Here is a 14,039-nt window from a genome sequence, read left to right on the forward strand (position 1 = left end):
TTGAAATTCAAGTTCAGTTCCAACCATGGAAGTCTGCGATGGGTGTCACTGATTGCGAGTTTTTGGGGAAAAAAAAACGTAGAAACTATAGCATTTTTTCGATCGCATGGTGTTCTTCCAACCTCAGTAAAGTGTACTAAGAGCAAGACAATGCAAATATCTCAAAGACCAACATATGTGACGTTGGGTAAGAATCCCAGAATGCAACGATGAACAAGAACCAGGCCAATAAGGTAAGAAATAGGTGATTCCATCATATGGTGAGAGTCAGTTAGGTTAGGTTAGGTTTGGTTTTTGTTTTTCTATTGGTTTTGGTGTATTTTGCCATGATATTTTTCGGAAAACGTCCAACGAAAAAAATTCGAAAAAAACGGCTAATTTCCGCCAGAAATGAAGGTCATATTCGGTCTGAACACACAAACACACTAGACAAATATATTTTTTACTCTCTAACAGAGAACGGTGTGACAATGCAAATTTACCCAACCTAACCTAACCTAACCTAACCCAACCTAACCTAACCTCTAAGGTGTTGAGTTACCTATATATATATATATATATATACTAAGCAGTCTACAAGTGACCTTGAGAACAATTTATATATCTAGTGCCATTTTTTCTAGTTTGACAGTTGAACCATTCATTTTTTTCCTGTCATTTTTCCTGTGCTATTTTTTCCGAGTTCCACCACTCAGAGCCTCAAATACACCATACACACACCATACACACACACCATACACAACCCCAAACTCATACACACAGACATACCATACAGTAGTAATCCCTCTATAGTAAACAATGTTAAACATCTCCTGCATGAAGTGTGTATTAGACACACCTCCAAGAGAGGCAGCAGTGAGTGAGGGAGGACGTGTTTACGGTAACCCTTCACTATAGCATCAGTCACCGACGCACGGGGCCGGACCCCTAAATTAACATGTTGATCTTGAACACAATACGGTCAAATTACCAAAAAGTTCTTTTCGTTACTCACCTCTGCGTTGAACGATTTAACAGCATCCATTTTGAAAAACGCACTTTCACTACTTTCCCCGAAAAAAATGTGATTTACAAATAAAATTCCACATTACTGTCCGCCATGATGTTTGAGGACAGCTACACTATAGACAATAGAAGAATGACGTAATTTTCCGACATTAAAACAAAAAAGCATCAATACATTGGCTTAATCGTATCTTAAAGTTCTCTGAATATATATGTTTATATAATTAAGCTTGTTCGTATGTTCTTTTATCCATGTTTCATATTTTATACATATATAGATGTATCCTCCTGAAGATGAATTTTCAGTGGTACTTGGTCCCGTCCACCACCTTATACTGTCTTACTGTTGGTGGCAGTAATGAGAGGCACGCGCTCGGTGGTCCTACCCTTTATCTATACATTAACAAAAGAGATTTATTTTATCTGCGAATCTGATATAATATTTCAAAAAACTTCTTAACGTAAAACGGAGTTAAGTGTATTTTTAAGCTTAAATTGGGTAAATATATCTTAATTACCAAATGTTGCTTTTTACTAATAATTCTTCATGTGATATTAAATATTAACATTGAACTCGTACTTTATAAGGTGACGTAATATTAGTAGATGATGAAGGTAACAGCGTACGTTATCATACATAACAACTTGAATATGTCAATAACAGCGCCGAGAACAGCGAAAACAGCACGAAAAACGGTGATAACAGCGCCGCGAACAGCGAAAACGATGATATTGGCGCAAATAACAGCAAAGACACTTTGCTGGCTTTGCTGTTCTCGGTGCCATTAACGCCGTTTTCAGGCTATCTTTGCTGTTTTTGACGCCATTAACGCCGTTTTCAGGTTGAATTTGCTGTTCTCCGTGACATTATGGTAGTTTTCAGGCTGTCTTTGCTGTTCTTCACGTTTATCACTCAGCCTGTAAACTTTGTGATAAACCTTTGTGGGGTTTCGTGATGTTGTCTTGTGAGGTTGAGATATTGGTTCACACTCAGGATGGGATGGAGAAAGGAAACTCACAATGTGCTCACTGTATACATATTGTATTGGATGTACAATGCAGCTTGTTGCTGGGTAGGTAGCATGGTAATACAGTAATCGTTGAGTAGAGAGAGCTGGGTGGTGAGGGTGCCCTGAGTGAGGGCACGTGGCTTGAGGGACGCCTAGGTCGCCGGCGGGAGCGGCAGCCACAGGGCTGGCGCGGAGGTGGTGTTGCTTGCTGGTGGCACTGTGTAGGAGAGAGGGTGGTCACAGCGGTGTCAGGTCTTATAAGGCGGGGGTAGGCGAGAACATAAGAATGGAGGAAACTGCAGCGGGCCTATTGGCCCATACTGGGCACTCCCGTTTACACCCAACCCCTATTGCTCATATAAGCATCCAACCTATGTTTGAAGCTATTCAGCGTATTTGAGTTAATGATGATATTTGGTAACTTGTTCCATTCATCCACTATTCTGTTTCCAAACCAGTGTTTACCTATTTCCCGCCTAAATCTAAATTTGTCTAATTTAAAACCATTGTTACGAGTTCGCTCCTGGTTGGATAGTTTGAGTACCTTTGTAATGTCCCCTTTGTTTAGCCCTGCCTTCCACTTGTACACCTCTATCAGGTCGCCCCTCGCTCTACGTCTCTCGAGGGAGTGCAAATTAAGATGCTTTAACCTGTCTCTATACTCAAGGTTCCTAATGCCCGGGATTAATCTTGTCATTCTCCTCTGAATTCTTTCCAAGGATTCTATATCCATTCTGTAATACGGTGACCAGAACTGAACTGCGTAACCAGGTGTGGTCTCACAAGAGCAAGATACAGTTTTAGGATGACCTCGCTAGTCTTGTAACTAACACTCCTTTGTATGAACCCAAGTACTTTATTAGCCTTGTTACGAGCAAAAACACATTGTTTACTTGGCTTAAGGTTCCTACTTATCATAACTCCTAAATCTCTCTCGCAGTCAGATTTCTCTATGGCATCGTTGTTCATCTGGTATCTGGTTTCCCTGTTTACATCTCCTATACTAAGTACTTTACATTTGTCCACGTTGAATTTCATCTGCCATTTTTCAGACCATTCGAAAAATTTGTTTAGATCTTCCTGTAGTTTTAGGTAGATAGTTGACCCCCGCTCCGTGGGCGGCGCTGGAGGCGTAGACTGGGGAATTCGAGAAGGTTCGGTGCTTGTAGGAGAGGAATCCACTACAATACTCCCCTTCCCCTCCAGGCGCGGCAGGAGGCTGGAGGTTGGCAGGGTTGCTTGCCACATGTGAGGCAGAACGGGCGGTGCATGCCACATGTGAGACATAACGGCGAGGGCGTGGATGAGCCGGCCGCTAGGGGGGGCAACTCTGTCTAGATACACGAGATCTGTGGGAGAAAAGAGGGAGAAGGGGGTTGTGGAGGCGATGAAGTTTCCGCTTCCCTCACGGCAGGTACAGAGTCCTCAGATGCGCCTGGTGGGGTGTGTGGGCCTGGGTCAGGAGCAGGGGCTGCTTCAGCAGAAGCGGATGAGGGCTCGTAACAGCAGCTGGGTCCACGACAGCAGCAGGGTGCAGGACAGTAGCAGGGAGTACCTGAGGGAGAAAAGAGGGGTGTGTGGGTCCGCACTCAGGCACATGGGCCGCGTCGGGAGCAGGGGCTGCATCAGGAGGAGCGGCAGGGGGTACTGCTGGGCCGGGGGCGGCGTCTGAGGCAGGACGGGTGTGCTGGGGTCGGTAGGACGTGGTGCTTGGGGCAGGAAGAGGAGCTGGTGTCTGCTTAGAGAAGCAGTGCTGCTCTAGGGTGTCTAACCTGCGCTGTAGAGACAGTAGCTGTAGAGCCGATGAGAGCTGCCTCTGTGTGGATAAGCCAGTCTTCCATGTTGCTTGAAGACTGGGAGCATGATCTGTTTCTCCTCCATCCTGTGTGAGTGCGAACCTCCGGGGTCACCATTTGTGGGGTATGGGATGTTTGGGTTCCCATCCTGTGTGAGTGTGTCACTCCGGGGTCACCATTTGTGGGGTTATGAGATATTGGTTCACACTCAGGATGGGATGGAGAAAGGAAACTCACAATGTGCTCACTGTATACATATTGTATTGGATGTACAATCCAGCTTGTTGCTGGTTAGGTAGCATGGTAATAAGCATTGAGTAGAGAGAGCTGGGTGGTGAGGGTGCCCTGAGTGAGGGCACGTGGCTTGAGGGACGCCTAGGTCGCCGGTGGGAGCGGCAGCCACACGGCTGGCGCGGAGGAGGAGGTGCTTGCTGGTGGCACTGGGTAGGAAAGAGGGTGGTCACAGCGGTGTCAGGCCTTATAAGGCGGGGGTAGGTGTGGGTAGATAGTTGACCCCCGCTCCGTGGGCGGCGCTGAAGGCGTAGACTAGGGAATTCGAGAAGGTTCGGTGCTTGTAGGGGAGGAATTCACTACAGTCTCACACTCAGGATGGGTTGGAGAAAGGAAACTCACAATGTGTTTTCTGTATTATATATATATATATATATATATATATATATATATATATATATATATATATATATATATATATATATATATATATATATATATATATATATATATATATATAGATATATATATATATATATTGTATTGAATGTACAGTGCAGTTTGGTGCTGGGAAGTTGCTGCGTGGTTAGAAGCGTGGAGTAGAGAGAGCTGGTTGGTGAGGAGCTTGCTCAGAGGAGGTGTTGCGGGGCTCAGGTAGAAGAAGTAAATAGTTCACGGCGAGGTGAGGCTTATATAGGGGAGGTAGGCGTGGCTTGATAGCCGACCTCCTCTTTGTCAGACCACGAGGCATTGGCTGGGGAACTCGAGGCATTGGCTGGGGAACTCGACAAGGGGTCGGCTATTCAACGACAAATGGCAGTTGTAGTTGTAGGGGAAATATCCACTACAATACTCCCCCTTCACTCCGGGCATTGCAGGAGACTTGTTGTCGGCAGGGTTGTATCCCACATGTGAGACATAACGGGCGGGGGTATGGATTAGCCGGCCGCTACGGGAGACGATTCTGTCTAGAGACATGAGATCTGTGGGAGAAGCAAAGGGAGAAGGAGGGTTGTGGATAAGAGAAGGTTGTACAGGCAAGGAATGTGGTGCCTCTCTCGCTGCAGGTACACAGTCCTCAGTGGCGCCGGATGGGGTGTCTGGGTCCATAGGGCCAGCTGCAGGGTCCACGTCAGGGGCAGTAGGTCAAGGTAAATAGATAACACGCAGACCCATAGGAATTCACTAATTGGCAACTCTACTCTCGAGATCGCTAAGCCACACCCCTTTTGCCACTTCATGTGTTTGTAATATTGTGGTGTTATTATCTGTATAGATCCTTTCTCTACTGTTTGATGTAACCAAGTGGGCGGAGCTTAATAAGTGAAGTCATCGCTAGCCAATCAGCGACGTTGGATGAAATCCAGCGGTCACAAGTAAGATATTTATGTTTATTTTATATATTTAATCAGTGGCTCCAATTAAATAAAAAAAAACTTCATTCCATACATTTATTGTACAACTTTTAATACCATCATAAGCCTTCAAAAATACGTAAATAAAAATTTCATTTTTATTTTCATTAGCGTAGATCCTATGGGAGTGCGGCTATGTGTTATCTACCTACCTTGCAGTGTACTGCGCAAATCATTGTGACTCCTAAAAAAACCTTTAATTCACATGACGCTACATAACATTCAAATCCACGGCGCTTATAGAATCTCAGAGAACGGGGGTCATTGATAAAGACTAACTCACCTACTCAATGTTACTGAATCATGTGTTGTATTGTACCCAGGTACGGCTATATAATATTAATTGTATGTATTCATAGCATTAAGGAGAGACGTGTTTTTCCCATTCGTTTTACACTCAGGATCCCTTCCAGTAAGTCCCGCCTTCGAACACAGTTGTCAATGCGTTTATTCCACTCTCTACTGGCAAACTCAATCTTGAATTAGTCTGGGTAAATCAACTTTAGTAATTCGCCAGACCCTTGTCAACTGAGGGTCATCCTTGAATGAATAACAGTTGGTTTGTTTGTTATTTCTGTCATTGCGTGAGTAGCGATAGCTGGTAACTCAGGGGTATATAAACCAGTGCGAGACGGGAGGTCAATCTTCTGTAACGCCTCCCAACTTCATTCTCAGATAGAGAGGGGGCTAAATTGAAACCCCACCGGTCGCTCGGAGCCGGTGGATATCCAGCAGTGATCAATGTATGAGTGATGGCGCTGATTCAGCATGATTAATCGGCTCCACACTGCCTCGTGGAGCCAGACCCCAGACTCGCCATGTGTCTAGCTACCACCGATCACAGCCACAGCCGTGAGCCCCAGTGTCCTACCCTGGGACGCTATCCTTGGAGTTATATCTCCACTCTGCCTGCTACCTAACTAGCAAGCTACATACTGCCCAGAGGGGTCTGGTGGCAGCGACCCGTAGAAATTAAGAATAGAGTTAAGTTTTCCCCTTATAATTAGTGACCCCAGTCTGGCAGTATAAATTGGTGGCAGCGGTGGGATTGTTTTTAATCATTGATCAAATCCGGGGGAATTGAAGCTGTGATTTAAGTTGCAGAAAAAGAACAATAGTATTAAGTAAGAGAAGGGTGGTGTAGGTATTGGAAAAAACCCGCCCCCTTACATAGGTGGCACTGGGGTGATGTAATTTACATGGTATCAGGTCAGGGTATTTTTTTTTTAAGTGTGATTTGTAGCAACCATTTCTATGTACAGGTACCTAACCATTTCACTGTAACTAATGAATACTCCAGATTGCTAATAATTTTGTTCCGTAATTTTTCCAATGTACAATAGAGTATGTAATTCTGTGCAAAAATTTTGTTTTTTGTTTTACGGAGAAATTGAAAACAGTTCACGGCAAATACTTTACTTGAACTTAGGTTAGAACAATTGCCTCCAGAAAATTAGAAATCTGTTTTAAAGTAGAGTGTACAGTGAAATGTGGAAACCTGAAATGTTCCTAGTATTGAAAAGTGTCTGAGTGTACTGCGCACATCATTGTCATTCCTAAAAACCCCATTTAATTCATATTACGCTATATAACATTCAAATCCACCGCGCTTGTAGAACCTCAGAAAACGGGAAACATTGATAAAGGATAACTCACCTACTCAATGTTACTAGACCATGTGTTGTATTGTGCCCAGGTACAGTTATATCATATTAATTGTATATATTCATAACATTAAGGAAAACTCAGGGTATCCATAAGATGAATGTTAAAGTCCAGTTGAGCCGTACAAGTGTACTGTAGTACTAAGTGTGGATCAGGGTTTGAGGGTCATACTATTTACGTCTGTGAGCGTGTAGCGAACATAACTTCCACAGATATCATATGAAAATACATGAGAACAATGATCTGGAAAAAGGATAAATGTATCAGAACTATATGAGGTGTTGGAAGTGACCCAGAAACTATACATGAAAGGAAATATCTTGTCTGCGTTGGTATGGACTTAATACACCTCGTATCCTCACGTAACATATGCCCTCGACAGGTACAGTGATCAGAGAATCTTATGTCTGTATTCAAATAGTGCAATGTGTGAGAGGAGGATCCCTCATTACAGTTTTAAGTGAAGTTGATACACCCCCGCCATGAACATTCAGCCTTTGTTTCAAGGCGCGTCATGTACCCGCCTCGGGTGCCACGTTGATATTATAACCCCATGAATTTACCCACGAACTAGCAAACCAAGACCTTACCTTAGAGGGTAATTTTGGATTAAAATATGTGTTTATAAGGCATGAGTGACAATATACCGAAAAGTGTTCAGGTGAGAACCATAAGAAACAAAAGTGAAAATTAAAGATTGGAAACTGTAGACCTACGTGATGAGGAGCGGCGGGGCAATGCCCTCAGTATTCCCCATTCTACCGTCACCCCAGGTCAGTGTCCTAGCGGGCTATATCCCGCCCTATAATTAAGGTTTATATATAGAAGTTATTACAGTTTAAAGCTTTGCCGGATATATAAGTGTAATAGGAATGTGTTAGGGGGTGGGATAACCGCCTGTCAGGCATTATTTCTCAGTCTTCCTCGTTCTACCGTCACCTCAGGTTCCATGCGGTCGAAGTGCCTTGCCGCCCGGCCGCCATTATCCCTCTGAGTGCCACAACAGGTGGTGACTACTCCCCGCTATGCCAATCCACTGTGAACCTGTGGATTTCCAGCACACCACTCCAAATGAATAGTCACAAATAAGGAGACCGTGAGAAATCTGCGGTCGTCACTTGGAGCGACCTATAATACCAGGCGTAGAAATAGTGCTGGTATGTCTGTAGGTGAAGCCCTCGTCTTTACCCACCGAGGGCGGTTGTGTATACCTAAAAGTCACAAGAAGTCCCATACTTGCAGGTATGGAGTGTAACATGTGTGTTGAGATGGTGCTACTATGTATGATAACCGACGGTGCTATATTCCATACAGGTGGAGCAGTCTGATGTGTTAAGGGATAGTGTAAGAAGGAATGACCGAGGTAAGGTGGTCACAGATTGTTATGCAATAAGTAGGTGGATGACACGCCATTAATGTTAGAGTCTAGTGCCCATCTGGGTAACCAACATTTTCGTTGTTCTTCCGAGGAAGACCCATCCATGTGCATGTTTTTTACCAGTATGCTTTATAAGGAATAAATTAATTAAGACATGTTATGGTTTCACCCTTCTTTACCCTTATCGATCTGGTCAATGGAAAACCTAATCAAATGCCTAGTCCACTCTGCACGCTACCAAACGAGCTACATGCTGTCCAGAGGGGGTCTGGTGGCAGCGACTCTTAGAAATTAAGATTAGAGTTAAGTTATCCCCTTAGACTTAGTGACCCCAGAATCTGGCAGTATACACAGACGTAAATAGTATGACCTTCAAACCATGATCCACACTTAGTCCTACAGTACACTAGTCCGGCTCAACTGGACTTTAACATTCATCTTATTAATACCCTGAGTTCTCCTTAATGTTATGAATATATACAATTAATATGATATAACTGTACCTGGGTACAATACAACACATGGTCTAGTAACATTGAGTAGGTGAGTTGTCCTTTATCAATGTTTCCCGTTTTCTGAGGTTCTACAAGCGCGGTGGATTTGAATGTTATATAGCGTAATATGAATTAAATGGGGTTTTTAAGAATGACAATGATATGCGCAGTACAAAGATCCCAGATCTCCAAGGCAAAATACTAGAAGATACAGACAACGAAACAGATACCCTTATACTTAACATCAAAAAGGCAATAGAGAACAACATACCAACCACAACATATCGAACGCTACCACACATCAGGACATCTCATGAATTGCGAATGCTCCAAGTACAATATAATAACATAATGATGTACATACAAAACTATCCACCAACAACAGAGCTTATTAGAAACTTAAGGCAAATACAACAAAAGTTGAGAGATGAAAGCCTGATAGCACACCAACAGATATGGAACGAACTAATAAACAACCTGGATACCACAAGAAATGACAAGAACTTCTGGCAGAACGTAAACAAAATTCTAGGAAACGACAAGCCTCAACAAAAGTACATAAAAGACCAAAACGGGAAAAAACTCTTTGAAGAAAAAGAGATAGAATCCGCATACAGAAGAGAATGGAAAAAAGTGTTCAAATATCAGAAGAAGAAAATGAGGAATTTGATGAGGAACACGAAAATCACATCTGCAGAGAAATGGCTGAAATGATACTGTGGGGTACGGGATGTTTGGTTCACACTCAGGATGGAATGGAGAAAGGAAACTCACAATGTGCTCTCTGTATACAAGTTGTATTGGATGTACAATGCAGCTTGGTGCTGGGAAGGCAGCATGGTTACAAACGTGATGTAGAGAGCTGGTTGGTTAGGATGCTCACAGGAGGACAGTTTGTGGGTCGCCATGCTCGCCGGCGGGGGTAGGCGTGGCTTAGTAGTTGACCCCCGCTCCGTGATGTATGGCGGCCCTGGTTGACCTAGACCACGAGGCATACACTGGGGAATTGGTGGGGTCGGCTACTCAGCGACAAACAGCGTTTGTAGGGGAGAAATCCACTACAATACTCCCCCTTCCCTCCAGGCGGTGTAGGAGACTTGTTGTCTGCAGGGTTGCTTAGCACATGTGAGGCAGAACGGGCGGTGCGTGCCGCATGTGAGACAACGGCGATGGCGTGGATGAGCCGGTCGCTGGATACAGCTGTCTATATACACACTATCTGTGGGAGAAGAGAGGGAGAAAAAGGGTGTGTGGAGGCGATGAATGTTGTGCTTCCGTCATGGCAGGTACAGAGTCGTCAGATGCGCCTCCTGGGGTGTGTGGGCCTGGGTCAGGAGCAGGGGCTGCGTCAGCAGAAGCGGATGAGGGCTCGTGACAGCAGCTGGGTCCACGACAGCAGCAGGGTGCAGGACATTAGCAGGGAGTACCTGAGGGAGAAAAGAGGGGTGTGTGGGTCTGCACTCAGGAACAGAGGCCGCATCAGGGGCGGCAGGGGTTACTGTTGGGCCGGGGGCGGCGTCTGAGGCAGGACGGGTGTGCTGGGGTCGGTAGGACATGGTGCTTGGGGCAGGAAGAGGAGCTGGTGTCTGCTTAGAGAAGCAGTGCTGCTCTAGGGTCTCTAACCTGCGGTGTAGAGACAGTAGTTGTAGAGCCGATGAGAGCTGCTTCTGTGTGGATAAGCCAGTCTTCCATGTTGCTTGAAGACTGGGAGCGAGATCAGTATCTCCTCCATCCTGTGTGAGTGCGAATCTCCGGGGGTCACCATTTGTGGGGATGAGATTGTTTGGTTCACACTCAGGATGGAATGGAGAAAGGAAACTCACAATGTGCTCTCTGTATACATGTTGTATTGGATGTACAATGCAGCTTGGTGCTGGGAAGGCAGCATGGTTACAAGCGTGATGTAGAGAGCTGGTTGGTGAGGATGCTCACAGGAGGACAGCTTGTGGGTCGCCATGCTCGCCGGCGGGGGTAGGCATGGCTTAGTAGTTGACCCCCGCTCCGTGATGTATGGCGGCCCTGGTTGACCTAGACCACGAGAGATACACTGGGGAATTGGTGGGGTCGGCTACTCAGCGACAAACAGCATTTGTAGGGGAAAAATCCATTACAATACATAGGATAACCCCATGCCATGTGGTGGACAAAACCAGGCGTCTCACTTTTCTGCATATCACCGACCACATCTCAGGCAGGAAATTCCTCATTGACATGAGTTCATCGGTCAGCATCATCCCTCCCTCACAGCAAGACACATCAAAGCGATCCTCTTATGACCTGTTCGCCGCCAACGGTACCTCTATCGCCAGCTATGGCTCACACATCCTCCCCTTAGACCTTGGTCTTCCTATGACTTTGCGCTGGTCCTTCGTGGTAGCAGACGTGTCTCAACCCATCCTTGGCTTCGACTTCCTCACCTTCCACAGGCTCGTCGTCGACCAAAGTAGCCTCTGCCTCACCCATGATCCTACAGCACATACGTTCCGGGGTACACGTGCCGCAGTCGCCGACACCATCACCTGTCTCTTGCTGTCCAACTAGTTCTCCCCCCTGCTCAAGGAGTTCAAGGAACTTTTCTCACCCCAAGTCTCTCCACCACCACCTACGTTGGGAATCTTCCACCACATCGAGACTACAGGACCTCCAGTCTTCTCACATCCTCGCCGCATTCGCCTTGAGCTCCTGAATGCAGCCAAGGCGGAATTCAACAGACTCCTGCAAGACGGCATCATTCGACCTTCAAAGAGTCCTTGAGCATCTCCTCTTCACATGGTTCCAAAGCCATCATCCAACGACTGGAGGATATGTGGTGACTACAGAGCCCTGAACCTTGTCACCAAACCCTACAGGTACCCTATCCCGCATGTCCAGGACTTCCACCACAAACTCCACGGCAAGACCATCTTCTCGAAGATTGACTTGGAGAGTGCCTTCCATCAGATTCCAGTGGCACCTGCAGATATCCAGAAGACTGCCCTCACCACTCCGTTCGGTCTCTTCGAGTAAGCCTACATAAGTTTTGGACCACGCAATGCAGCACAGACCTTCCAGAGGTACATGGACCACATGCTTCTCGACCTCGACTTTGTCACTGTCTACATACTGTAGACGACATTCTCGTCACATCTCCGACACCTGTCGAGCATCGTCACCACCTACAGCTCCTTCTCCAACGCCTGCAGAACAACAACATGAAAGTTCATCCCTCCAAGTGAGCCTTCGGAGACTCCTCCTTCGACTTTCTCGGTCACAGATTCTCGTCGAACGGCATACAACCCCTACCACAGAAGGTAACTGCCATCAAGGAGTTCCCCAAACCTGAAACAGGGAAGAAGCTCCAAGAATTCCTGGGTTCAGTCAACTACTTCCACTGTTTCATTGCCCAGGACACTGACATCCTCGCTCCTCTCCACGATCTTCTCAAGGGACTCCCCAAGACGTCTCACAAGCCTCTCATGTGGACTCAAGAGGCTTTTACAGCATTCACCACTATCAAGCAGCACACCACATGCCTTACCCTGCTGGCTCACCCTGCCCCCAACGCCCGGACCACTCTCACAACAGACGCTTCTACTGCCGTTGGCGCCGTCTTACAACAGGAGATCAACGGAACCCTCATGCCCATTGCCTATATCTCATAGCGGCTTCCACCACCTCAACTCAAGAACAGCGCCTTCGATTGAGAACTCCTGGCCATATATATTGCTGTCAAGCATTTCCAGCAATTCTTTGAGGCCCGTCAGTTCACCATCTTCACTGATCACAAGCCCCTCGTCCACGCCTTCGCTTCAGCCTCCCAGGCACATACACTTTGTGTTCTTCGCCACTTGCCTTACATCTCGTAGTTCACCAGCGACATCCAACACATCAAGGGCAGCCACAACGAGATAGCTGACATCCTCTCTCGTTGTATATCCAGCATTCTTCCCTCATCTCCACCCATGGATTACAGACAGCTCGCCGTAGCTCAAGAGAACGACGAAGACCTTGCAGCATACAAGACATCTCCCTCAGGTCTCACCCTCCAAGAACTCCCCGTTCCTGGTACGAACATCAAGTTGTGGCCCGGCATCAAGGCTGATACTCGGAAATGGGCTGCCCAGTGCTTGGCCTGCCAGTCCTCTAAGATACATCGACACACACGGGCTCCCTTAGAAACCTTTCCTATACCTAAAACAAGCGTCCAGGTAGTGCACCTCGACATCATGGGACCTCTTCCAGCATCCAGCAGCAACACCTACATCTTTAGCTGCATTGACCGCTTCACCAGGTGGACGACTGTCATGACTGACCGAGGAGCCCAGTTTGAGTCACAACTCTGGCATAGTCTCCTACAGTTCCTCGGTACTTCAAGGCACCGCATTACTGCTTACCACCCTCAATCTAACGACATGGGAGAGCGGTTTCATTAGCAGCTGAAGGACGTCATCAAGACACAGTAAGACCACTTCAGCTGGACGGATGCTCTTCTCTTAGTGCTCCTTGGCATCAGCACATCACACAAAGAAGACATGGACTGCAGCCCAGCAGATCTCACCCTAGGTGAGCCCCTTCGCCTACCCGGGGATTTCTCACTTACTCCTGACCTCGACCACTTCACTCCTGCTGTCCGTCACGACTTACTGCAAACACTACGACAAACAGTTTCTGCATTCAAAGCTACTGCCCCACACCAGCCTTCCTGTCGCCCTGAACACATTCCTCCTGCACTATTCAACGCCGAGTACCGGTATGTCTTCGTCAGGCGCGATGCTCACAGCAACCCACTTCAACGCCCCTATGATGGACCCTTCCTGGTTTTTGCACGGTCGGCTAAGTTCCTAACGATTATTCGCAATGGCAGACACGACACTGTCAGCATAGATCGAGTGAAGCCGGCCACCTTACCCGATGGGGCCCCAGCCCAGCATTACCCCCAACAAACCACGCATGCACCAGTCTGCCCCCAGTTGCCACTTGCAGCACCACCTTGTCCACAACATTTCTGGGTACCCTCTTTTCATCCTCAGGTACCTACTGCTCCTGATACGGACCCTGCTCCTGAC

The 14,039-nt window shown here is 46.6% G+C and overlaps 1 protein-coding gene across 1 annotated transcript in view; it reads right to left on the bottom strand.

The window, feature by feature from the left end:
• LOC121857293 (SR-related and CTD-associated factor 4-like) overlaps positions 1–1,141 on the bottom strand; it is a 70,879-nt gene extending 69,738 nt beyond the window's left edge. Inside the window, 1 exon segment of the mRNA XM_042353282.1 lies at positions 995–1,141. Coding sequence (XP_042209216.1) covers positions 995–1,024 — 30 coding nt within the window. The 5' untranslated portion in view covers positions 1,025–1,141.
• Between the last annotated feature and the right edge of the window lie 12,898 nt (positions 1,142–14,039).

Source organism: Homarus americanus, unplaced genomic scaffold (assembly GCF_018991925.1).
Source record: "Homarus americanus isolate GMGI-L3 unplaced genomic scaffold, GMGI_Hamer_2.0 scaffold20465, whole genome shotgun sequence".
In the NCBI taxonomy this organism is placed as follows: domain Eukaryota; kingdom Metazoa; phylum Arthropoda; class Malacostraca; order Decapoda; family Nephropidae; genus Homarus; species Homarus americanus.